The 26,543-nt window shown below is 43.8% G+C and overlaps 1 protein-coding gene across 1 annotated transcript in view; it reads left to right on the forward strand.

Moving 5' to 3' along the window:
- Positions 1 to 276: 276 nt before the first annotated feature.
- LOC139235650 (zinc finger protein 420-like) overlaps positions 277 to 26,543 on the forward strand; it is a gene marked incomplete at its 5' end in the record, with an annotated part of 123,610 nt that continues 97,343 nt past the window's right edge. Inside the window, one exon of the mRNA XM_070866699.1 lies at positions 277 to 519. Within this exon, the coding sequence (XP_070722800.1) occupies positions 277 to 519 (243 nt within the window). The remainder of the gene's footprint in view (positions 520 to 26,543) is intronic.

The following is a 26,543-nucleotide window of genomic DNA, read 5'->3' on the forward strand; positions in this document are numbered from 1 at the left end:
CGAGGCTCAAACCAACCATCACATTAAGATCTGACGGAGTCACTCGATTCATCAGGAACAAAATATCATCGGCCTATGACCATGGACGCAAAAAGCACTGTTCACAGCGGGGAGAAACAGTACACGTGCAGTGTGTGTGGACAAGGCTTCAGCCGATCATCCAACCTGGAGAGACAAAAGTGCAGTCACACTGGGGAAAAACTGTGTAAATGTGGGGACTGTGGGAAATGTTTCAACTACCCATCCCAGCTGGAAACACATCGGCGAGTTCACACTGGGGAGAGGCCATTCAGCTGCTCTGAGTGTGGGGAAGGATTCACTCAGTCATCCAACCTGCTGATACACCAGCGAGTTCACACTGGGGAGAGGCCGTTCACCAGCTCCGAGTGTGGGAAGGGATTCGTTCGGTCCTCCCATCTGTTGAGGCACCAGCGAATTCACGCTGGGGAGAGGCCATTCACCTGCTCAGAGTGTGGGAGGGGATTCACTCAGTCATCCCACTTGCTGACACACCAGCGAGTTCAAAAGTGACTGCAGGGGTGGGATTCTGCTGTTATTGCTGCTGTTAATCACATCCCGACTGAACCATGTTCATTCTGACAGTTGGGTTTGTTTCCGCTGATGTCAATAACTCCTGTAACTGGACTAGAGTTTAATATTGGGGAGAAAGACAAATAAATTCTTGTTGCTTTCAACACATTGGTGTAGATTTTTGTCTTTCCCAACTGAGTGATCAGCATCATCTGACTGGAGCTCAGTGAGGATAATCTGGGCGGAGGATGGTATGTGGGGAGAACTTCAGCCTGGATACAGTCCTTGAGAGGCAAACGGCACTTTGGTCTTTCTCATCTCACTTCATTGACAGCAAATTCACCGTGCGGGTTAACCTTGACGTGTAAGGTACGGATGATATCCACCCAAGGGTGTTTAAAGAGACCCTTGGGACGGGTGCTCTGCCAGCCCCATGCCCAGATCTCCAACAGCTCAGTAGTGTCAGGGGTTGTTCCCTGAGATTGGAAGGTAGCACATGTAGTTCCCATTTTCCAAATTGGGCACAAGTCAGAGCTCGGGAACTGAAGGCCCATCAACGTGACCTCGATCACTGGGAAGGTGCTTGAAGGGATCCTGAGAGATGCTGTTTTCCATCATGGGGAAAGGGAAGGGCCCATTACAGATACTGAACATGGATTCCGGTAAACAAGGTCACATCTGACAAACTAGCTTGAGTTTGTAAATAAGTTGTTAGGTTGATGGATGGGGGAATCCGGTTGACATTGTCTACCTCAAGGTGTCAAACTCATTTTCTATGGTGGGCCTGATCCAATATTGTGGCACTTGGCATGGGCCACATTCAGAAAAACGTATAAAATTAGGAATAAATGAAGATAAACTACATCGGAATTTACATTTAGTTTTTATTTACTGCCGCTGCTCCCGATCCGTGGTACCTCTTAGTTTGAGCATTCATGAACTGACCCTGCTCAAACTATAACCACAAGGATATCGGTGCATGGTTATGCCTGTAACCACAAGACTGTGTCACTGCCACACACAGATACCGTTTCCTTGTTTCACATCTCCATACAAACACCATCACTTCACACATCCTCTTTCTACACAATTGCAGCAGACAAGAGCAAGGACATGAGGCTTATTACAATACACATTTCATTACAGCAAAGGTTACACTGGGAGAAATGTTCAGTTATTTTCCATTACAGGCAAATGCTGGACAAACCAGCAGCACACTGGCACCGAAACAGTGTCTCATCGGCCTACAGGATTTTCTTAAATAGATTTGCTGGCTGGATATAAACTTAAACCAGCTTTGCAGGCGTGATGCTCCATTCACACATTGAAGGTGAGAGAGATTCTGTGGGGCACACACTAAGTCCAGTAGCTGAAAGTGATTTACAGACTGGGTTTTGTGTTTAGTGATCCCGGGCGTGTTGCCAATACCAGCAAATAATAAGCACAAGGAATAAAAGGGACAGTGGATACTGTCTCACTTTGAGCGAGTCAGAATGACAAGCTTTAACAACAACCGATATTTCACAAACGGAGACCTCACCAGACCAAAGGACATTGGTGGCGTTTAATGAGCTTTTTGTGTCACTAGGCTACAGGAGGCTATTTGTGACAGAAGGAAAGCTGCTCACAGCAAACAAACAGTTTACCGGCCTGTCCAGGGCCCACTCTGACCCCCACCTTCTCTCTCTCACTACTGATGGACACTGCTGCAGTAATTGCTCCTCTGACCTTTCCTCTCTTGTCCCTCCTGCACCACGAATACACGGCCTGACACAATCTCCCTCCCCCTACATCCACACTGTGCTGGAATCTACACCATTCTCCCCATCTGCTCCTTTTTCTCTCCCTGGATCCTGAAACTACAGTCTGCATCCCACTGTACTGAAGGAAGTGGCCCGAGAAATACTGAATGCATTGGTGATCATTTTCCTACAGTCCACCGACTCTGGATCAGTTCCTATGGATTGGAAGGTAGCTATGTAACACTACTTTTTAAAAAAGGCGGGAGAGAGAAAATGGGGAATTATAGACCGGTTAGCCTGACATCCGTAGTGGGGAAAATTTTGGAATCAATTGTTAAAGATGAAATAGCAGCACATTTGGAAAGCAGTGACAGGATCAGTCCAAGTCAGCATGGATTTATGAAAGGGAAATCATGCTTGACAAGTCATCTAGAATTTTTTGAGGATGTAACGAGTAGAGCGGACAAGGGAGAACCAGTGGGTGTGGTGTATTTGGACTTTCAAAAGGTTTTTAACAAGGTCCCACACAAGAGATTGTTGTGCAAAATTAAAGCACAGGGTATTGGGGGTAATGTATTGACGTGGATAGAGAACTGGTTGGCAGACAGGAAGCAGAGAATTGGGATATACGGGTCCTTTTCAGAATGGCAAGCAGTGACTAATGGGGTGCCGCAGGGCTCAGTGCTGGGACTCCAGCTATTTACAATATACATCAATGATTAGATGAAGGAATTGAGGGTAATATCTCCAAGTTTGCAGATGACACTCAGCTGGGTGGCGGTGTGGACTGTGAGGAGGATGCTAAGAGTTTGCGTGGTGACTTGGACAGGTTAGGTGAGTGGGCAAATGCATGGCAGATGCAGTATAACGTGGATAAATGTGAGATTATCCACTTTGGTGGCTAAAACATGAAGGAAGAATATTATCTGAATGGCGACAGATTAAGAAAAGGGGAAATGCAATGAGACAAGGGTGTCATGGTACATCAGTCATTGAAAGTTAGCATGCAGGTACAGCAGGTTGTGAAGAAGGCAAATGGCATGTTGGCCTTCATAGCTCGGGGATTTGAGTGTAGGAGCAGGCAGATCTTTCTGCAGTTGTATATGTTTTTCTGAGGCCTCACCTGGAATATTGTGTTCAGTTTTGGTCCCCTAATCTTAGGAAGGACGTTCTTGCTATTGCGGCAGTGCAGTGAAGGTTCACCAGATTGATTCCCGGGATGGCAGGACTGACATATGTTGAGAGACTGGATCGACTGGGCCTGTATTCACTGCAGTTTAGAAGAATGAGAGGGGATCTCACAGAAACATATAAAATTCTGACGGGACTGGACAGGTTAGATGCGGGAAGAATGTTCCCGATGTTGGGGAAGTCCAGAACCAGGGATCACAGTCTAACGATAAGGGGTAAGCCATTTAGGACCGAGTTGAGGAGAAACGTCTTCACTCAGAGAGTTGTTAACCTGTGGAATTCCCTGCCGCAGAGAGTTGTTTATGCCAGTTCGGTAAATATATTCAAGAGTGGGTTAGATATGGCCCTTATGGCTAAAGGGATCAAGATGTATGGAGAGAAAGCAGGAAAGAGGTACTGAGGTGTATGATCAGCCATGATCTTATTGAATGGTGGTGCAGACTCGAAGGGCCGAATGGCCTATTCCTGCGCCTATTATCTATTTTTCTTACTCACTCTTCCCCTCCTGATGTCTACAGGCTCTAAAACTGAAGCTTGGTGGCCCTCAGTCCCCAGTCCTTGATTTACCTCCCCCTCACTCCTCCTCTTTCTGGGCCTTGTGCCTTCCCCGGGGATTCTCATTATGAACAGGGGGATGTGTGTTGTGACAGGATGTCCCAGCTCCCCTCCTCTTTCCCCCTTGGTTGTGTTCCACACTCTGGGCCTTGGGCCTTCCCCGGGGATTCTCAGTAGAACAGGAGGATGTGTGTTGAGGCAGGAATAACAGCTCTCCACCTTTAAAGGGACAAGGAGAGGACCAGATGGGCTGAATGGCCCTGCTTTATGACATCGCTGCAGTGCCTAGCAACCAAACTCCCTGAGCCCTGCTCATAATGGGCTTGGTTGAGCTCATGCTGTTACAGGAAGGGAAACAGGAGCAGGATTCGAGCCGTGTGGAGCCCAGGGTTAATGGGGAGAGGTACAGGATCAATTTATACCTTATTGAGTGAAAATGTCAGTGTCCCGGACACTCCCTGTCCCTCAGTATCTATGCCGGGAAGCGACCGATGGGTTCACTCTGTATCTAACCCGCGCTGTGCCTGACTGGAGAGTGTTTGATGCTGGCACGAGGTGCTCAGCTCGATGAGCACAACATTCAACCCAATTATGATCCGATAACCCATCAGCTTCTCCCTGGACAAAGGTCCTGAACGACAGGAAGTGTTTCTAATAATTTGGCTGGGGTCCTTGATCAAATTTAAACATCCCCGACCTCTTTTTAAAAATGTGTTTATGAGATGTGCGCGTCAACTCTCGCCTCTCCTTCTAAATGCTCGGGAATATAGGCCTTGTCTAATCATTCTCTCAGGACAATCCCCCCCATCCCAGGAATCATTCTGATGAACCTTCATTGCACTCCCTCTACAGCAAGTTTATCTTTCCTTAGGTAAGGAGACCAAAATTGTACACAATGCTCCAGGTGTGGTCTCACCAGGGCCCTGTATAATTGCAGTAAGACGTAAATACTCAAATCTTTTTGTACAAAGGCCAATGTAGCATTTGCTTTCTTAATTGCTTGCTGGACCTTGATATTAACTTTTAGCGATTTGTGTACAAGAACACCCAGGTCCCTCTGAACACCAACATTTCCCAACCTCACCATTTAAAACATATTCTGCCTTTCTATTTTTACTGTCAGTGTCTAACTTAACATTTCTTCACATTATATTCAATTTGCCATGTTCTTGCCCACTCACTGAGCCTTTATATATCCCCTTGAAACCTCTTTTCATCCTCCTCACAACTTACTTTACCAATGAGCTTTGTATCCTCAGCAAACTTCGCTATATTACATTTGGTCCCCTCATCCAAATTATTGATATAGATTGTGAATAGCTGGGACCCAAGTACTGATCCTTGCAGCACCCCACCAGTTACAGCCTGCCAACCCGAAAATCACCCGTTTATTCCTACTCTCTGTTTTCTGTCCATTAACCAATCCTTCATCCTTGCTCGTATATTACTTTCAATCCCATGAGTCCTATTTTTGTTTAATAACCTCTTGTGTGGCACCTCATTGAATGCCTTCTGTAAATCTAAGTACACCACATCCAGTGGTTCCCCCTTATCTATCCTACTAGTTACAATCTCAAAAAAACACTAACAGATTTGTCAAGAACAATTTCCCTTTCATAAATCCGTGTTGATTCTGCCCAATCCTTTTATCACTTCCGTAGTGCCCTGTTACCACGTGCTTAATAATAGATTGCAGCTTTTTCCCTACCACTGATGTCAGGACTACCGGTACTGGACGAGTTAGATACAAAGTAAATCTTACTCCATCCTATCCCGAAAACTACCAGGGTTGATGTAGAGTAAATCACAGTCTACAATATCCCAAACACTCCCAGGGCAATTGCAACACCGGTTAGATACAGAGTAAAGCTCCATCTACACTGTCCCATCAAACAGTCCCAGGGCAGGCACAGCACGGATCAGATAGCGAGTAATTTCTCCCACTACAAGATCCTATCAAACACTCCCAGGGTAGTACAGCATGGGCTAGATACAGAGTAAAGCTCCCTCTGCACTGTCCCATCAAACACTCCCAGGGCAGGTACAGCACAGGTTAGACACGGGGTACATCTCCCTCTATCCTGTCCCAACCATTCCAGGGCAGGTACAGCACTTGTTAGATATAGAGTAAATCCCCCTCTGTGCAGTCCCAATAAACTCTCCCACGGCAGGTACTGCATTGGTTAAATACTAAGTAAAGCTCCCTTTGCACAGTCCTTGGGCAGGAACAGCATAATTCAGATAAAGCGTAATCCTCTCTCTAACCTCGCTCTACAATTCCACAGGACCTTGGTGAGACCACACCTCTAGTACTCTGCACAGTTTTGGCCTTTTTATCGAAGGAAGGGTATACTTAGATACAGAGTAAAGCTTCCTCATCACTGTCCCATCAGACATTCCAAGGGCAGGAGGAGACCACCTGGCCGCTCGAGCCTGCTCCGTCATTTAATAGAACATGGCTGATTTGATATTGGACTCAGCTCCAGTTCTTTGCCCACTCCATATAGCCCTTTATAACCTTATCGCTCAAAAATCTGTCGATCTCTGCCTTAAATATATTCAGTGAACCGGACTCCACAGCGCTCTGGGACAGAGAATTCCATAGATTTACAACCATCTAAGAGAAGAAATTCTTCCTCATCTCAGTTTCAAATGGGCAGCCTTTTATTCTGAGACTATGTTTCCTAGTTTTAGTTTCCCTGATGAATGGAAATATCCTCCCTGCATCCACCTTGTCGAGCCCCCTCATTTTCTTATCTGTTTCGATAAGATCACCTCACATTCTTCTGAACTCCAATGTGTATCTTCATCAGTCAACCCGCATATATCTGGAATCAACCTAGTGTACCATCTCTGAACAGCCTCCAATGCAAGTATATCCTTCCTTAAATGCGGAGACCAAAACTAGACGCAGTACTCTAGGTGTGGCCTCACCAACACCCTGTACAATTGTAGAAATATTTTCTCTTCTTTTATACTCCATCCCTCTTGCAATAAAGGCCAACATTCCATTTGCCTTCTGATTACCTGCTGTACCTGCATACTAACTTTTTGTGCTTCATGCACAAGGATCCTAAGGTCCCACTGTAATGCAGCACTTTGCAATTTTTCACCATTTAAAATTTAATTTGTTTTTCTATTTTTTCTGCGAAGGTGGATAACCTCACATTTTCTTTCATTGTACATCATTTGCCAAATTCTTGCCCACTCACTTGGCCTGTCTATTACTTTGCACATTTTTTGTGACCTCCTCACAATTTACTTTCTCACCCATCTTTGTATCATCAGAAAACTTGGCTACAGTTAGCCCCTTCATCCAGGTCATTAAAATACATTGTAAATCGTTGAGGACCCAGCACCGATCCCTGCAGCTCTCCACTAGTCACTGTTTGCCAACAGAAAAATGACCCATTTATCCCGATGCAGATACAAAAATAAATCTCTGTCTGCCCTGCTCCATCAAAGACTCCCAGGGCAGATATAGTCCAGGTTAGCTACAGCATAAAGCTCTCTCTACACAGTCCCATCAAAGGTCGTAGGGCAGGTACAGCACGGGTTAGAAATCTGAAACAAACACCCCAGAGAGCACAACCCCGGGGAATGATTCCCAGAGCCCGGTGCCTATCAGACACACACACACTCTCTCGACCGTTTAGTGTTATACACACTGACTCTCTCTATTTTCCAGTTGAACACACAGAGTGGCTCCAGCTTTTAGACAATATTTCAGGGAGATGACAGGCGGCGCAGCACGGTGCCTGCGAGTATTGGAGCAGGGTGTGTGATCGACGGGAAAAGTCCAATTCTGATCTAACAGCATTTAATTTTGACCATGCCAAATATGTGAGTGGAACCCTCCTGTCCGGGAGGGCAGTTGTACAATGATTTTTGGTTTTGGATTGGCCTCTTTAAATGTCTCCCGAGTCCAAATGTTTGAAACAGACTGAGGAGCAAAGTAACCTCCTCCAATCCTGCTCTAATCTCAGTAACATCCATTAAAACTGACACTCTATCTCCTGTTTCCAGATTACAGTTCGCCCTACTGGAATTAGTAATGGCGAGCATGGAGATGGCAGAAACTCTGAACAAATATTTTGTATCAGTCTTTAAGGTAGATGGCACCAGCAATATTACGATAGTGGATAGTCATTGTGGCGAGTCGAGGGCGGGGGACACAATCATAATCTCTAAGTAGGTGGTACTCAGTAAGATAATGGGACTAAAGGAAGATAAATCCACTGGATCTGATGGCGTGCATCCTAGTGTCTGAAGAGAAATAGCGGCAGGGATTGTGGATGCATTGGTTGTAATTTACCAAACTCCCCTGGATTCTGGGGAGCGCCCAGCAGATTGGAAAACTGCAAACGTAACGCCCCTATTTAAAAAAGGAGGCAGACAAAAAGCAGGAAACTATAGACAAGTTAGACTAACATCTGTGGTTGGGAAAATGTTGGAGTCCATTATTAAAGAAGCAATAGACGGAGATTTGGAAAAGCAAAATTCGGTCAGGCAGAGTCAACATAGATTTATGAAGGGGAAGTCTTGCTTGACAAATTTGCCGCAGCTTTTTGTGGACGTAATGAAGAGGTTGGATAAATGTGAACCAGTGGATGTGGTGTATTTGGACTTGCAGAAGGCATCTGTCAAGGTGCCATGTAAAAGGTTACTGCACAGGATAAAGTTCATGGGGTTGCAGGTAATATATTAGCATGGATAGAGGATTGCCCAACGAAAAGTAAACAGAGAGTCGGGATAAATGCTTCATTCTCTGGTTGGCAACCAGTATCTAGTGGCGTGCTGCAGGGATCAGTGCTGGGCTCTCAACTATTGACTATCTATATTAACGACTTGAAAGAAGAGACTGAGTGTAACGCATCCAAGTTTGCTGATGATACAACGATGGGAGGAAAAGCAATCTGTGAGGATGAAACAAAAAACCTGACAAAGGACATAGATAGGCTAAATTAATGGGCAAAAATTTGTCAGATGTAGTATAATGTTGGAAAGTGTGAGGTCATGCACTTCGGCAGAAAAAAAATCGAAGAGCAAGTTATTGTTTAAATGGAGAAAAATTGCACAGTGCCGCAGTCGAGCGGGATCGGGGGTACTTGTACACGAACACAAAAGGAGAGCATGGAGGTACAGCAAGTGATCTGGAAGGCCATTGGCATTTTGGCATTCATTACAAAGAGGATGGAGTATAAAAGCAGGGAAGTCTTGCTACAGCTACATAAGGTATTGCTGAGGCCACACCTGCAATACTGCGTGCAGTTTTGGTTTCCATATTTAAGAAAGGATATACTTGCATTGGAGGCAGTTCAGAGAAGGTTTCCAGGTTGATTCCGGGGATGAGGGGGTTGAGTTATGAAGAAAGGTTGAGTATGATGGGCGTCTCTACTCATTGGAATTCAGAAGACTAAGAGGTGATCTTATCGAAACGTATACAATTATGATGGGGCTCGACAGGGTGGATACAGAGAGGATGTTTCCACTGAAGGGAGATACTACAACTAGAGTGCATGCTCTTAGAATAGGGGACGCCTATTTAAAATAGAGATGAGGAGACATTTCTTCTCTCAGCGGTTTGTAAATCTGTGTAATTCGCTGCCGTAGAGAGCTGTGGAAGCTGGGTCATTGAATCAATTTAAGGTAGAAATAGACATTTTCTTAACGATAAGGGGATACGGGGTTATGGGGAACGGGCAGGGAAGTGGAGCTGAGTCCATGATCAGATCAGCCATGATCTTATTGAATGGTGGTGCAGGCTCGAGGGCCGTGTGCCCTATTCCTATTCCTATTTCTCATGTTCATATGTTGTTATGTTCTACTGTGCTCCATTCCTTCTGATACAATCTCCCTGAACTCATTGATTATCACCCTGGGGATCCTGTCTCCCTGCTCTGCGCCATTCCCTCTGATACCATCTCCCTGAACTCACTGAAGCTCACGCAGGGATCCACCAGTGACATTCGCTTCATGTTTCCATGAACTTTGGGAACCCTGTCCTTCACCATCTGAACTTTCATTTGTGCCACCCGACCACGGAACACCTCCCGCTTTTTCTGGTCACACCCGAGTATCTTCCGGCGTTTTCCATTTGATGCCATGCTGCTCTTCCTCTAAACACATGGGGTCCAGGCCTGAGGCCTCCTTTAGTAGAATAGTGCTCCGGGTTGGCGGGAGGGAAGAAACATCGGCGCTGCTGAAGAGGCTTGGAAGTGAATTTGGGAATTTGGTGAATATTGTTATATATCACCTATTGACAGATGTTAGAAGTTAGTATTAAGAAGCTTATTTTACATGTCTTTAATTAATGAATAACCTTTATGTTTGTAACTTCCTGTATATGCATTGATTGTCTGTAAAACTAGTTTATAAATGATGGAAAATGGCCGTATAACATAAAATGCGGTTTGAAATGGCCAAAGGCTGAGAAACTAAGCATCATGTAAATTGAGACATTATTATGTGATCCATTTTTGTAACTGCTGATACAGCTTCACTTTGAACTACAAGGATCAAGGCCAACAATATTAATCAATAAGATAAAGGTATGCAGCATGTACCATTTCTTTTCATAATTTTGTGAAGCCAAGCTCAGTAATGAATTCTGTGTGACATGTTCTGTATAATTGTTCTCAGAGAAGTGATTCCTGCCACAGAGAGGGAGGGGAGATAGAGATAACATAGAAGGGGAAAGGCAGCAGATAATAGGATCTATTGTAAGGCTACAACAGCTAATGATTTTAACAGCATTTGAATGGGAGAAAACGGGTATAAAGTAACCGCTATTCTACTCAGAAGGCAGTGCGAATCAAGAGAACAGGAGATAAGGAGTCGGCACCACGGTCAGCTCGAGAGGATGCTATCGAGAATTAGGCTGTGACTATAATTTGTTAAGTGTTACTTTTTATAACGGAACGTAATTTACTTGATAAAACTTTGTTTTTTACTCAATATGCCTGTAATAAAAGCATTTGTTATGATCTGAACAAGAGTCTCCTAGTTTCAATTAAATATACACCCTGAGAATAGTTCAATTGCTATAGTTAGCAATGCGGCAAAAAGCTGCGAAGTAGTTGAAAAGTACATCTGGCGAACGCAAAGGGACAAAACAAAGAGATATTGTACAAAATACAAGATACACTTTACCAATTTAATTGGGGACTCTTGTCATTTTTTCTCTCCATTTGAAAACAGGTTGTTCTGTATAAACAGCAGACGCAAGGCAGATAGTTTGATCACCGATCAAACCTTATGGTGGGTTAATTTACATCAAACGATAGTGACTATTATCTTCATTAAGGAAGCTTAATTAAAAATAATTAATTTTAAGATGCCAGAGGAGTGTCTTTGGGAAGAGTATCAGAAAAAGTTAGAAAAAAGGTGTTGCCAAACCCGAAAGTGCCGCTTAAGGATGCGGTCACTTTTGTCATTTATTCAACTATCGTCTTCATTAAGGAAGCTTAATTAAAAATAATTAATTTTAAGATGCCAGAGGAGTGTCTTTGGGAAGAGTATCAGAAAAAGTTAGAAAAAAGGTGTTGCCAAACCCGAAAGTGCCGCTTAAGGATGCGGTCACTTTTGTCATTTATTCAACTATCATTGTATAATCCATGTAAAAGCTGACCTAAGTTGTACACCTTCATAACATTGAACTCAGGGGCGAACTTGTGGGAGACACTCCTAACGTGGACTTTCAGGTATAAAAGGAAAAGCTCCACACACCTTCATCACTTGAGGTCTTGGTAATAAAGGTAGCTGGTCACAGAGTGACCTTCTCTCAAGTATGGGCCTCGAGTGCATTTATACTCTATAGTAAGGACATATCATTGGCGAGGAGATACTGTGAGTTAAACCACGCGAGCATGGTCACTAGCAGCACAGAAGAGAGGGACTGTGTTGGTGATGATTGGGACGACTTTATTGAGAGACGACAGCAAAGTTTTGTCACTAAGGAATGTTTTGGACAGGATTCGGCCGATAAACGCAGGGCTCATCTCCTGATGGTTTGTGGATCCAGAATGTACTCCCTGATGAAGGACCTTCTAGCGCCAGAGAAACCGGTGGACAAGACGTTCGAAGAGCTCAGTAAGTTGATCGGGGAACACCTTAAACCGACGAGCAGCAGGCACCTGACGAGTGTTGAGGGGAGAGAGGGAAAGCTTCTTTTCCCACGAGCAGGCCCACTGATATAGAGGGTCGACGCTCGCCCCAGCCCACGTAGCAATTCTCGAAGTTAGCAGACAGAGACGGATGGCAAAGTATAACGATCTTTATTATGAACGTCCGGGAACACTCCATATCACAGCCGCCTGTGAGAGGAGATGCTCTCAGAACATCACAATCATACAACTTTTATTAATTTCAAAAACCCCTCCGTTCCCTGGTAAGACCTCCCCAGAGGTCTAATTGGATTACCTTATCAGTGCCACATGGATTGACAGGCCAAGACCCTCGTGACCACCTTAGGCCGTGACTAGATTGACTTCATTAGGTCAGAATTTGTTGATTCTCCTTGGTGCCCGTGAGTCTGCCTTGAGCCTCTTCGCGAGGTCTTATCAATGTCTGTTTAGGTTCTCACATCATATCCTGTCAGAATATTATTGAATTGATAGCTTCTGGAGCCTTGGTACAAGGCCGAAGAGAGGCCTTTTACCTCCTTATGGGTCGGTGCAGGATCCAACACTTTAACCCTTGTCCCGCTGGTTCTACTAATGCCTAATTTCTCTTACAATTCCCCCCTTTTGGCCCTTGGCTATACGCTAACCTTGCCATATTTCCCGATAACTATTTCCCTGTAGGCAAGTTCCAGATAGGTCCGTTCACCTGGATGGCCATCTCCCCAGCTTCGGGACTTCCTGACACCTTTCCCGCAGAGTTATATCATGTAAGTACTTCCTGTAGGACTGCTTAAACTTTCATCCCTTATGGCCTTTAACATAGTGCGTGCCCTGACGTATCGTTTGACATGTTTAATTTATGCACATGTTAATCCCATCATGACCATCAGAACCAGGCCCTGTATTACTACAAGTACATGTGATATTATTCTTATCCATGGGTGAATTTGAATATCAAGTCCAATGTCCCACAGCTTTGAGTACCAGGGCTGATCAGCCAGCATTGCGTCAGTGTCTCTCTGTAAGTTGTCTATTTCTTCCATCAGCTGGATATATTGTCGTCTTTGATTCTGGATTCCTTGCACCTAACGTAATTGTTCCTCATTTAGTTCCGGTATCTGTTTGCCTTGCGGTTCCCATACCGCCTCCTTGTACCCTTCTCGGAGGGTATCCTTGACCATTCCGTGGATGATTTCCGTTGTATTGAGATGTATGTGGTATCCATTTATGTCTATTTTTCCCATGGGCCAGAAACAGAAGTTAGGGTTGGTGATGACACAGGGGGTGACTCCTCCCCTGGTCTTACTCGTCGGGTTGGCTGCCCCGTGCTCACGCACCACTCTCCATTCCCTTGTGGAGCAGCGATTGTTTCGGAATCGTGTTCGAGAGGAGTGATACTCAGCATGCATCCGTTTGTTTGGTGGAATCTGCAATCATCATTCGTCATTCGTGTCGTACCTCGGCATAAAACCACTTGGTTAATTTTATAGCAGTTGGTTATGTCAATGCCTGTGGTACTATTGTTAACCTTAATCGCCGATCTGGCAGGCTGATGGTAACGCAACCGAGTTTGGTTTCTTACTTCACCGATATTATCGATCTGATATAAGGGGTCTCCCTTTGTTACATCATCCTGTGGCATGGACAACACAAATCCCATCATATTCACCCGCCCAGTAATACATCTGAAATTTAGCACCCATGCGTGACTGTTTATTCGTACCTGGTATTTGTCATTCATTTTTTTTATCTAGAGTCCAATTGTTAGTATGCTGTTCGGGATCCATTCTGAGTATGTCCCCATTCTGGAGTTGCTCCAAGTTATGTTGTGCTTCACTTAATCCAAGCCCCATATCCGGAGCAAACTACCTCAGATTCTAATCGTTTACTTATGACGTTCCCCATTGCGTGGATCAAATTTGTCTTGGCATGCTCCTGTAATGTATGGGCCACCTGTAACAGTTCCCCTTCCACGCTTGTAGGGCTTGGTTATCCAAGTCCCTCCCCAGTAAACCTCTCAAGACTATGCCATTAAGTTGTTAGCCCGGTCATATATTGCATTCAGGTCTATGGAATTCATCGTCGTAACCCCTGCCACATAACCTATGCCTAGTGTTTCCAGTATTCCCCTTTTTATTCGACCTAGCCCTGTTCCTTTTCTGACATTAAATCTCAGGGTAATGGATTCCGGGCCTTCGAGGATCCATTGTGTCAAGTTCTGGTAGTTTCATTCCCACAGAAGCTAAGAAGAATGATATCCATTAGATTTAGGTTAAGCAGTCACTTACGCAACCCAAATTATATCCTTTCTTTAGATGATTTTATTACTAGCCCCCCTTTGGCTCCATTCTTTATGGACGGGCTTATGGGGGGACTTGCGTGGTTGTGCTGGGATGAGTTGTTGTCCCCAGGGTGGTTGTTGGTGCAGTGGTAGGGCTTCCCAGGGTCCCTTTTGGGCGGTGTTTGGTGTCCCAGCCAGACCTTTATTGTCATCTTTCCTCCACCTTCATCGGTTCCCCTTTTTAGGTTGTATTCCTTCTTGTTTGTGATACCGGCTTCTCTGTGTTGTTACCGTGTCACGCTTCAGGACATACACCTTATATTCCAGATACTTCCCTTGGTCTTCATTTTATCCCACTGGCCAGTTTTCCACAACATCCTGGGGTCCCACACTCCTTTTTGCTTTGTTCTGTTCCCACCCTTCTGTTTTTGCGGGTGGATTTGGCTACTTGTTTTGTAGCATCGTCCGCCCAGGCATGAGCTTCGAGAGCTGAAATTCGATCCAGTTGGATTTCTGCGCCCTTCCCCTTTTGGTCCTGTGAACTAGCTCCTGTCCTCGGAATGTACTGGCGCCCATGGCATCGGTAGCCTGCTGCATTACAACCTTATTTAATACACTAACATAGCCATGCGTTAAAATAATTCTGTCCTCGCTCCAGTCCTTGGCTGCTGGGATGCATATTTCGGCAGTTAAATTAAACAAAGCTCGTTCATGTAATTCTGCATTTCCTGCGTGTGCTATATCTCTCGTAGTCCATCTGTATTATCCAGTGCTTGCGTGGGCCTTAAGGTTCCCAGTATCCTGAGTCTCCAGGGTCGAAGTAGCCGCTGCGGTCCCATCTCGGTGAGTGTTTTACCTGCAAATTTTAAACAGATAGCCTGGTCGTCACCAGGTGTTAGGTTCTGGTCTACTCATCTTTTATCCATGCATGTTGAGGTCACTCTATGAAATCGGAGGTGAAGGTTAGGTTGGGTTTGTGGACTACACTTACCCACCATGGGTTCTATTGCCATAGGTGATGGTGCTATGGCTGCGCACTGCACTATCCGTCTGGTCCAATTTAAAAATAAAAACCTCTTCCAGTTTATTTATCTTAGCTTTTAACTCTTGAATTTGTTTTGTTTGAATATCGTTCTTTTATTTGTATCAGGGGAGTATTATTACATAGGCTAGTTCTGTTTTATTTTTATTCTGACCATCCCACAATTTCCTCCATGTGTCAGGTGAGTTTTTTTGTTCTATTAAGTAATCCAAATTAATAATATCCAGTATAAAACAGCTGTCAATGAAAAGGGGTTAACTCCTTTACAGGTTTGTAAGAAAGCCTGATGTCATTGCGTGACTTCGCGTAATCATCCTAAAAATTCTTTTTTAAGTCTTTGTGCCTTCAAAACTTGCTTAGAAATTAGGAATCCGTTAAAACAGCAGAAATCATTAGTAAAGCCATCATAATAAATGTTTTCTCATCAGAAAAGACGGCATTTTAGATTAAACTCCAATTTTTCCTTAATTTCTAATTCAAGTACTTGCCAAAGATTTTTTTTGATTTAAAACGAGACCACACATTTTTAATAGCTATTTTGTTTACTGAAATCGAATTTTCACACACACTGTATATATTCCAACATTTCGTTTTATTTTACGGTCCCGTTCACTGGGCAAACCTTGTGTTTTATTTCTCTCTTAGCACAAAATCTAAACATCCGTGCCAGTTCCATTTTGTATAAGAATTTAAAAATTCAGTAAGATTCTCTAATTCCCAGTTTTTTCTTTCTGTGCTGAGTTTGCATAGCTTAGATCTTTTCTCCCCGTTATTTTCAAAACCCTCCTGCTTCTTTAGACTGTTCGGGACTTTTCTTGATAAACAACGTCCATTTTGGAAATATTTCAAACTGCAGTGAAAGTTTCTCATAATTTAAAATCATTATCAATGGAGAGTGTCTTTTATCTCTTCAAATTCTTTTTTTTCAATTAAACCAGTCTCCTTTTCACAGCCGATATCAACTAGTATTTAGTAAGTTATGTCTTTTTCCATCGCAAACACCCCTTTTTTTTTCCAGCACCTAATTAGTGCATTACGTCTTTTTTTTAAGACCACCTTTCTTCAAATTAGGTTTTGTATTTTACACGGAGGGCTCGTGACTCCGTAAATTTGTTAATTGAAAATCATCAGACAATCGAAGACACTTTTTCTTTCAGTCGTTCAATTTGTTTACTTTCAAAGTGGCGTATTTATCTTTTTCTTTTCTCCATAACTAGAACGGAGTCTAGCACGTAGGCTTTGAGGGCTGCTTTTCGTTATCTCAAATTCCAGTTTCAAGGTCATTACAATGTCTTTTCTAAACTGCTAAAGCGTGCTGTTTGAACATTTTTCGAAAAATGCCTTTAACACATTCGCAGATAGCTCGCCACTCGCCCAGGAGTTTGACCTGATCCCTGAAGGTATTTCTAGATTGTTTCCAAATCTTTTAGTTTTATTTCTCCTTTTTTCTTTGAGATCAGATTTAATTCAATAATTATTTTTTTTTAGTTTGAATCCATCTCAGTATTTTGCTGTGCCTTCTCTTAATATCTCAAAATCCCAATTAAAATTTTGTAATTTCAATATTTATTTAAAACTCTTTTTTTTTTACTGAGCTAGAAGCTTTTGCATTAAGGTTTTACACAAAGGAAAATGGGAGCATACTTCCCCACAGCCGCGAAAGATCCTCACAGGCCTTTTTTTTAAAAGGCATTCTTTATCTCATTCCTAGACGAAAGTCTTTCAACCCAATGTAATTCAATAATTGCGTGTTTTCTGTCGACAAGTAAGTGAGCGTGTCAAATAAATTATTTTTTTTAACAACTGGGACCATGTATTTTTTATCTTTTGCTCAACAAACCTATCCTTTGTGCATTTCCTAGCTCCAAAACCTATCATATGATTAAATCCACACCTGTGTTTCCAACTTAAAATGTCTTAAAACCTCCTACATACAGGACAACACTACAAAGGGTTAAAAAACTTTCACTCTGTTTGGAAAAGTGGGTGGAGCTGCACTATTTTTCCAAACAGGCTTTCAGAAACATGAAAATTCATTCCGCAGTCAAAAAATCACACAAGAACTCTCACTCAACGACAGACATTCACAAAAGTCTCTCTTCATTCAACAAAGCCTATTAATTGTTTGGCCGGCTCTATTTTTGGATCCATATGTCACTTAAGATAGTCACTTTCAGCTTTTTTATGGCATTACGTAGTTTCACAAGTTACAATTCAGGATTGGTTTTATTCGTTTTTTACTAGCCATGTTACCCATCTTCTTCGGGCTATAAGGATCTTGGGTACTCCCTTAAATTCGTGGTTAGGTATGCAGGACGCTATCTATATGTCTTCCCTTGGCGCCGTACACTTGTACCACTGTCACGCTTCGGGTCAATATATCCCGTCACTGCCGGGACATTGTCTCTATGTCCTCACTCTCTCGTCCCTGCACTGTGCGCTCGTACCGCTTCGGGTCAATAGACCTTCCCCTATATCTTCCCTTGCGTTGTACCCTCGCATTGCCATGCTACCTCCACGTGTGCATTTTAGGATGCACCTTTTGACCCACTTTCACCCTTATATCGTCCTTGTCCTCCATCTCCATCCCTCCGGGACTCACTACAGATGGTTCTTTTGTAAGGATATCCTTCCCTTGCGGTTTACAATGCCACAGCTCTAACTTGAAGGTGGTAAATTAAAACATACTCACCCCAACAGCTGGGTCATTGTTCCATTCGGGAAGTCCGTACCCTGCTCGCAGCGCCAAATGTTAAGGGGAGAGAGGGAAAGCTTCTTTTCCCACGAGCGGGCCCACTGATATAGAGGGTCGAGGCTCGCCCCAGCCCACGTAGCAATTCTCGAAGTTAGCAGACAGAGACGGATGGCAAAGTATAACGATCTTTATTACGAACGTCCGGAACACGCCTTATCCCAGCCGCCTGTGAGTGGAGATGCTCTCTGAACATCACAATCATACAACTTTTATACATTTCAAAAACCCCTCCGTTCCCTGGTAAGACCGCCCTCGATCTCTAATTGGACTACCTTATCAGTGCTACTTTAGATTGACAGGCCAAGACCCTCGTGACCACCTTAGGCCGTGACTAGAATTATTTCATTAGGTCAGAATTTGTTGATTCTCCTTGGTGCCTGTCAGTCTGCCTTGAGCCTCTTCGCAATGTCTTATCAATGTCTGTTTAGGTTCTCACATCGTATCCTGTCGGAATATTATTGAATTGATAACTTCTGGAACCTTGGTACAAGGCCGAAGAGAGGCCTTTTACCTCCTTATGGGTCGGTGCAGGAACAAGCACTTTAACCCTTGTCCCGCTGGTACCCCTAATGCCAAATTTCTCCAACAGCGAGACACCGGTTTTACATGCACCGGCGGAAATAAGGGCAAAGCGTTCCAGACTTCATGGTAGATATCTGGCGACTGGCGAGCCTATGTAAGTTCCCAGATGCATGCAGAGCGGAGATGCTGTGAGAATTTTTTATTGAAGGCATCGGTCACGGTGGGGTTTTAAGGAAATTGATTGAGATCAAAGACTTGACCGTGGGAGCAGCGGCTCTAATCGCCCAGACATTAATCTCAAGGGAGGAAGAGATCAGAATGATGTATGACAAAAATCGAGGCTCAATTGAGGCAAACGACCAGGGAATCAACATTGTTAATGCGGCACCCAGTACTCTAGGCAGATAAGGACAATCGGACATGCCCCAGCATGCAGTCGAATACAATGGGGGATTTCAATAGAAAAAATGGCTAGCAGAACGGTGATTCATGCCATCGCAATGGACAATGTGGCCAGTAATGGGGCCATCAGCAACTGTTAATGGTGCGCTTCACGACAGTTATAGAGACAGTCAGAGACGATCGACTGGTAATGGACCTTTTGTTTCCAACATTGGGGCCACTCGCTCATGCTGGAGGTGTGGAGGCATACACCCAGCCAGAGCTTGCAGGTATCAGCAATATACCTGCAGAAACTGCAATGTCAGTGCATATGTGCAGGCAACCTACAGCCAGGTTCATGTAAGAGGAGGATGGGTCCGATGTAAGCCCTACGAGGCCAAATGAATACTTGGGGAAATCGATGGAAGCTGAAGTTCAGCTAGTCCACGTGGAGCACATATACAGTTCATATATCAGGACGCCACCGATAATGATGAAAGTGCTCCTCAATGGCATACCAGTATTAATGGAGCTGGGCACCGGGGCCAGCCAGCCCCTGATAAGTACCAAACCGTTTGAAAGGTTATGGGTGTCCAAGGCCAGGAGGCCAAAATTATTGCCGATAGACGCACAGCTACGGACATAGACAAAGCAGATCATACTGGTGCTAGGCAGCGCCATGGTAGTCGTGAACCACATAGATTTGGATAACAGGTTTCTACTCGGAATTGTCCTGGGGGACGGTCCCGCACTACTGGGGAGGATTTGGCTTGCTGACATGAACTGGAAATGGGGCGATGTCAATGCAATTTCTTCTGTGGAGCGAGTATCGTACTCACAGGTCCTGGACAAATTTGACTCAATTTTTCAACACGGCATCGGCACTTTCATGGGGACCAAGGTAGTGATCCACATCAACCCGGACGCCAGACCAGTACACCACAAGGCCGGAGCGCTGCTGTACATGGTGCGGGGAATGATAGAAAGCGAATTGGAACACCTGCTGATGGAAGGCATCATCTCACCAGTCGAATTCAGTGACTGGGCGAGCCCGATCGTGCCGATGCTCAAGGCCGATGTGTCGGTCAGGATATGTGGCGATTACAAGGCCATCATCAATTGGGTGTCACTCCAAGACCAGTAACTGCTACCGAGAGTGGAGGACCTCTTTGCGAAGCTATCCAGTGAAAAACCTTCTTCAAAATTGGACATGACTTCAGCTTACAGGACCCAGGAGCTGGCGAGAGAGTCGAAGAAGCTGACCACCAACACGACACACAAGGGATTGTTTGAGTATAACAGATGTCCATTCGAGATTCGTTCGGCTGCCGTGATCTTTCAGTGAAAGCCTCCTCAAGTCAATTCCAAGGACGGTGGTTTTTCAAGATGACATCCTCATCACGGGTCGCGATACTGAAGAACACCTCCACAACCTGGGGGAGGTGCTACACAAACTGGACCGGTTAGGGCTGAGACTGAAAAAGGCGAAGTGCGTCTTCTTAGCTCCAGAGGTAGAATTCCTGGGGAGGAGGGTAGCAGCAGATGGGATCAGACCTACTGAGTCCAAAACGGAAGCGATCCAGAGAGCACCCAGACCCCGTAACACGACGGAGCTGCATTCGTTCCTGGGGCTCCTGAACTAATTTGGTAACTTTCTTCCCAAATTGAGCATGCTGTTATAGCCGCTACACGTGTTCCTACGCAAAGGTCGCGATTGAGTCTGGGGGGACAACCAGGAAAGTACTTTTGTTGGAGCACGCAATTTGATATGCTTGAACAAACTGTTAACGTTATATGACCCATGTAAGAAACTTGTATTAATATGCGATGCGTCGTCCTATGGGATCAGGTGTGTGTTGCAGCATGTGAATGCCAATGGTCAGTTACAGCCGGTAGCTTATGCCTCCAGAAGTCTGTCCCAGAGAGAAAGGAGCTACGGGATTGTAGAAAACAAAGCGCTAGCATGTGTATATGCAGTAAAAAAAATGCACCAATACATGTTTTGCAGGAAATTTGAGCTGGAGACGGATCACAAACACCTAATGCCTCTTTTGGCCGACAACAAACACCTAATGCCTCTTTTGGCCGACAACAAAGCCATAAATGCGAATGCATCGGCTCGCAAACAAAGGTGGGCACTTACGGTACCCGCATATACCTACACAATTCGGTGCAGACCGGGCACTGAAAACTGCACCGATGCACTCAGCAGGCTCCCACTAGCCACCACTGAGGGGGCAACTGAGCATGATGCTGAGATGGTCATGGCTGTTGAAGCTTTCGAGTGTGAAGGCTCACCTGTGACAGCCCGTCAGATTAAAGTCTCGACAAATAAAGGCACGCTACAGTCTTTAGTTAAGAAATTTGTACTGAATGGGGACAGGGCAGCCACGTGCGGGGCAAGCCCTGAGGAATTTAAACCGTTTCATATGCACAAGGATGAACTCTCGATTCAGGCCGATTGCCTACTGTGGGGAAACCGAATAGTCATGCCCCAGATGGGCAGAGAGCTTTTATCAGAACTTCACACTGAGCACCCGGGTATGGTCATCGACAATGGCCCGTGCTTCACAAGCACTGAATTCCAGGACTTCGTGGCAGGCAATGGAATCAACCATGTGAGAACGGCACCGTTCAAGCTGGCCTCAAACGGCCAGGTGGAACGAGCAGTGCAGATAATCAAACAGTGGATGTTCAGAATCCAAGGTGGTTCCCTAAAAAGCCAATTATCACGCCTCCTGTTGGCCAATAGATCCCGACCACACTCGCTCACAGGGGTTCCACCCGCTGAGCTGCTAATGAAAAGGACGCTCAAAACCAGGTTGTGTATATAGGGTAGTTATACACCCTATAACGAAGTAGTAGTTATAGGGTGCATAACTACTACTTTCATAGTAGTAACACACCCTATTATGAAATAAATTGTTGAGAGCAGGCGTCAGTCACAATGTGACTACCATGACAAGAATACGAGGGTGTGTTGTACTGATGTCAATGATCCTATCTTTGCCCTTAATTACACTGCAGGGCCCAAATGGCTTGCAGGCACTGTGATTGCCAAAGAAGGGAATAGGGTTTTGGTAGTGTAAGTTACCAATGGACACATCTGCTGCAAACACATGGATCAAACTAAAGGGAGCTTCAGCAACCCCAGAGAAGAAGCAGAGGAAGAACACGACATAGAATTTACTCCACCACAGGTGACAGAACACCGGAACCAAGTACAGGAGAGCCAGTCACCGTGGGCAGTCCGGACAGGCCGGAGGCACGGCAAACAGCAGACACTCAGGCCAGCGCCCAACAACCGGAGCCCCAACTCAGGCGCTCTACAAGGGAACGAAAACCACCAGAGAGACTTAACCTGTGATCCCAATAAGACTTTGGGGGGCGGGAGGGAGGTGATGTCATGTATTCAACTATCATTGTAACCCATGTATAAGCTGACCTAAGTTGTAGACCTTGAGAACATTGACCACAAGGGGCGAACTTGTGGGAGACACTCCTAACCTGGACTTTCAGCTATAAAAGGGGAAGCTCCACCCACCTTCATCACTTCAGGTCTTGGTAATAAAGGTAACTGTTCACAGAGCGACCTTCTCTCAAGTATGGGACTCGTGTGCATCTATACTGTATAGTAAGGACATATCAACTTTTATTGATGAACAGATTAAAGCTGAGAAATGGAAGCTGGGTAAGGCGATGACTCTAGTCACCTATGCAGCTTCATACTTCGCAGAACGTGAATCAAAGGTCAAGAAAGAATTGGAGGATAAAATATCAGAATTGGAAAAACAAAATTTGGCCAAGAATGAAGAATTGCGAAAAATACATTCAGACGATAAACACGCAATTGAGAACTTGCAGAGTCAATTTGCCTCAGCTACTGCAGTAATGCAGCAGCAGAATATCAATGCAAATCACACAGGGAAGTAATGCTAAAATTAGGCAATCTTGATATTCAAAACGAACACCTAAGCAGAGAGAATAGCTGTCTCACCAAAAAATTAGAGGACTAATGGGGAGCAATAAGGGAGGCCTTGCATCGACCCCAAAGAGAGGCAGACCACCGACCTTGTCAGGCTACAATCCGACAGTTATAAAACTAGTTAGGATAAAAACATGCAGATGTAGCCGCAGTAATGATGGAAGATAGCTATTCAGATCTTAATGAGAGTCTGGCTCCTTCCGGTTGGAATTTGTATCCATTCCTCCTCGCTCCCTTAATGCTAAATACCCCATCGTGTGGTAATAATGACACAACAATTATAAAGGATGAGAAAAAGGCTCCGCTCAAACCCCCGGCTATCAAAAACCAGTAATTATCGGGACTTGAACTGATGTCACCCCAACTCAACACCAGATGACACTGCGGCAGATGCTGATGGCGCTGCATCACCAGCAATCCTGTTTGGTAGGAGTGTGTCAGCGTTCTCAGCCTTCAAAAACTAAACTTAAAGAAGCCGGTTAGAAACCGGAAAACACAACACACCTCTGCGTGTCTCATGCAGACATGAGAAACAGGATCAGCATGAAGTGTAGGAGAGAGAGCAGGAAGATCTAAGAACCCAGCAAAGGAAGAAAACAACAGGGAACTAGAAAATATGTTGCTGGAAAAAAACGAATTGAAAAAAAGTGAATGTATGAATAAATTGAGCGTTAAAATATTCATTGTGTACCTAAAATTGAATTACATTTTAAGTTAGAAACGCAGGTGCCTAGTAAATTTAATTATGATTTATGGAGCGATGGGTTTGCAAAAAGGATGGGTTTGTTTAATAATAGATAAAACTTAAGCCTTGAAGTTACAGTTGCCAAAAAAATTGATTTGGACGTTTTAATTGGATAAATAAATGTGTGGTCTCATTTCAATTCAATTCAGATTGTAACAAAGCACTCTCTTTTCAATTGTGTTATTATAAGCTGAAAAAATCCGAGATGCTCACTTATCTGTCAAAAGAAAACTTACAAATTGATTACATTGGTTTGAAAGATAATAAATGCCTTTAAAAAAAAAGGCTGCATAAATTTCTCGAAGCTACAAGCGAAGGGAAGATCCCCTCTCTTTTGCCTTTTGTGTAGACTGTGTTTCAGATATTTGTTAAATACAAAAACTAATGTATCTCCAGTTACATTCATAATTTTAAAAGTAACCTTGTCAGCAGAAAGTCGACACCATTCGGAGGCTTCCGCTGCCTGTGTCAAAGACAGCACTGTTATCCTTCTTGCGACTGATAGGATATCAAAGGAATGTAATTCCGAATTTTGCAGACAGGGCCAAACCTCTGTATGAACTGTTGAAAAATGAGTATGGGGAAGACATTCGGCCGGCCTGGGGAGATAGCCAGACAATCTCAGTAAAATTATTTAAAACAAGCTACGATGCAGGTTACTGCTCTTATCTCTCGAGATGGGATTCAGAGTGAAAACCCGCTCGTCCCAACAAGCATAATTGATAGCTATTATTCTCGCCATCCACTATAAACCATCTGAAGCAACAAACAATTGTTCTGACAAAAGCTATGTATGCAATGCAGTTATGGCCTTGCACCGATACCAAAAACTGTGTACTATTTGTTAGATACTAAAATTCTATTATATTCTGGTCTCCTCCGTAAACTTTGGGAAGTGCTCCAGAAACGACTCGCCCCTTGTCATAAGGCCACGAGAAAGATTCCTCACCCCATAACAAGGGCAATAATGCAGCCGTTCAGTTGGCTAAAGAATCCGCAATAACCGGATTAAATGTACCAGGATGCGTTTTTGAAACTCCCCAGTTACCTGCTCTAGCGGCTGCCACTAAAACACAAGCTATCGACTTGCATAAACTCCAGTCCGATTCGAACCCTCATGCGACGACGAGTGTAAGTCCATATGAGGCTGTGACTGGGAGACAAATGCAGATACCAGTACACATAAACCGATGGAATAACAGACCACTCAACTGGGCGGGTCCACATCAAATAATTGATAAATTAATCCCGTTGTGTACCTATTGAATGTTCCCTATGGCCTAAAGGGAGAACCAAATCTGAAATGGTTCCATATCAATCAGATGAAACCTGTTCAGAATGAAAAGATATTATGCTTGGTTTCCTTGCAGGTGAATGATGTGGATCTATACGCTTCTATTGCTACTCGGAAGTTTGGGAAAGGCAACGAATGAAGAGCAGGACTGCAGAGCAGTCTCCGACGATAAATGTACTCAACTCCTCTTTTTTGGAACAGAACCACTGGTTCTTGGTGGACATAAAAAAACAAAGACATAATGAATCATATGGATGGTATTTCCCACTGTGGATGAAGCAGGATAATAATGTATCAACATAATATACGGCAGGTTGTGGTGCTATAACGGAAGGTGCAGATCAGTGGGAAATAAAAGAAGGATACGTAGTATGTATGAGATGTCCGTTAAGAGATAGGGAAGGCCGACAGTTATGGAGATTTCGAAAAAAGAGTGGGAGATTGTGGGGAGAAAAAAAACAAGGCCCAATAGCATCAGAAAGGAAAGCATACATCCAATTGTTTTGGCTTAGATGGTGGAAAAAAATGAAGGACAGTACTCATGCATTGGGAAACATATTAAACCTACCAACCCGGAAAATAAACCTGTCATGAATACATTCAAGGTTTGTGGAGAATATATCTACCTCAAACCTGACGGAAGTGGGATAGATGTACAGATGGTGAAATTTGAGGCTGCCGTAGAAGGTGTTTTAAATGATAGAGGGGAATTCGGTAGTCTTTGGTTTGAATCATATAAAGAAGATAATGACTCAGATCAGGATGCAGAACTGTGAAAAATTAAAAGTTTGATTAAATTATATCCAATCAAGCACGAATATCAGAAGGTAGGGAACTAAAAGTTAAGGGATTAATATAGAAATTCTTCCCTGGATTAGAATAATTTCACATTTATTGTTAATAGTTCAACTCACATTGTTAATATGTTTAAGAGTGTGCATCTGCTATTCGAAGCATGTCTTTACGCCAGACACAAACACGACTTCATGTTATAATCGCACAAAGCCTATTTGACAAGAGTCAAAATGAAAACTTAGGAAGTTCCTCCACCTCAAGGTAAGGATTGTAAGATATCACCTATTGACAGATGTTAGAAGTTAGAATGAAGAAGCTTATTTTACATGTCTTTAAATAATGAATAGCCTTTATGTTTGTAACTTCCTGTGTGTGCATTGATGGTCGATAAAAGTAGTTTATAAATGATAGAAAATGGCCATATAATATAAAATGTGTTTCAAAATGGCCAAAGGCTGACAAGCAAAGCATCATGGTAAATTGAGCCATTATTATGTTATCAATTTTTGTAACTGCTGATAGAGCTTCATTTAAAACTAGAAGGATCAAGGCAAATATTATTAATCATAGGATAAATGTATGCAGCATATACCATTTATTA

This window comes from Pristiophorus japonicus, chromosome 23 (genome assembly GCF_044704955.1).
Source record: "Pristiophorus japonicus isolate sPriJap1 chromosome 23, sPriJap1.hap1, whole genome shotgun sequence".
Lineage (NCBI taxonomy): Eukaryota > Metazoa > Chordata > Chondrichthyes > Pristiophoridae > Pristiophorus > Pristiophorus japonicus.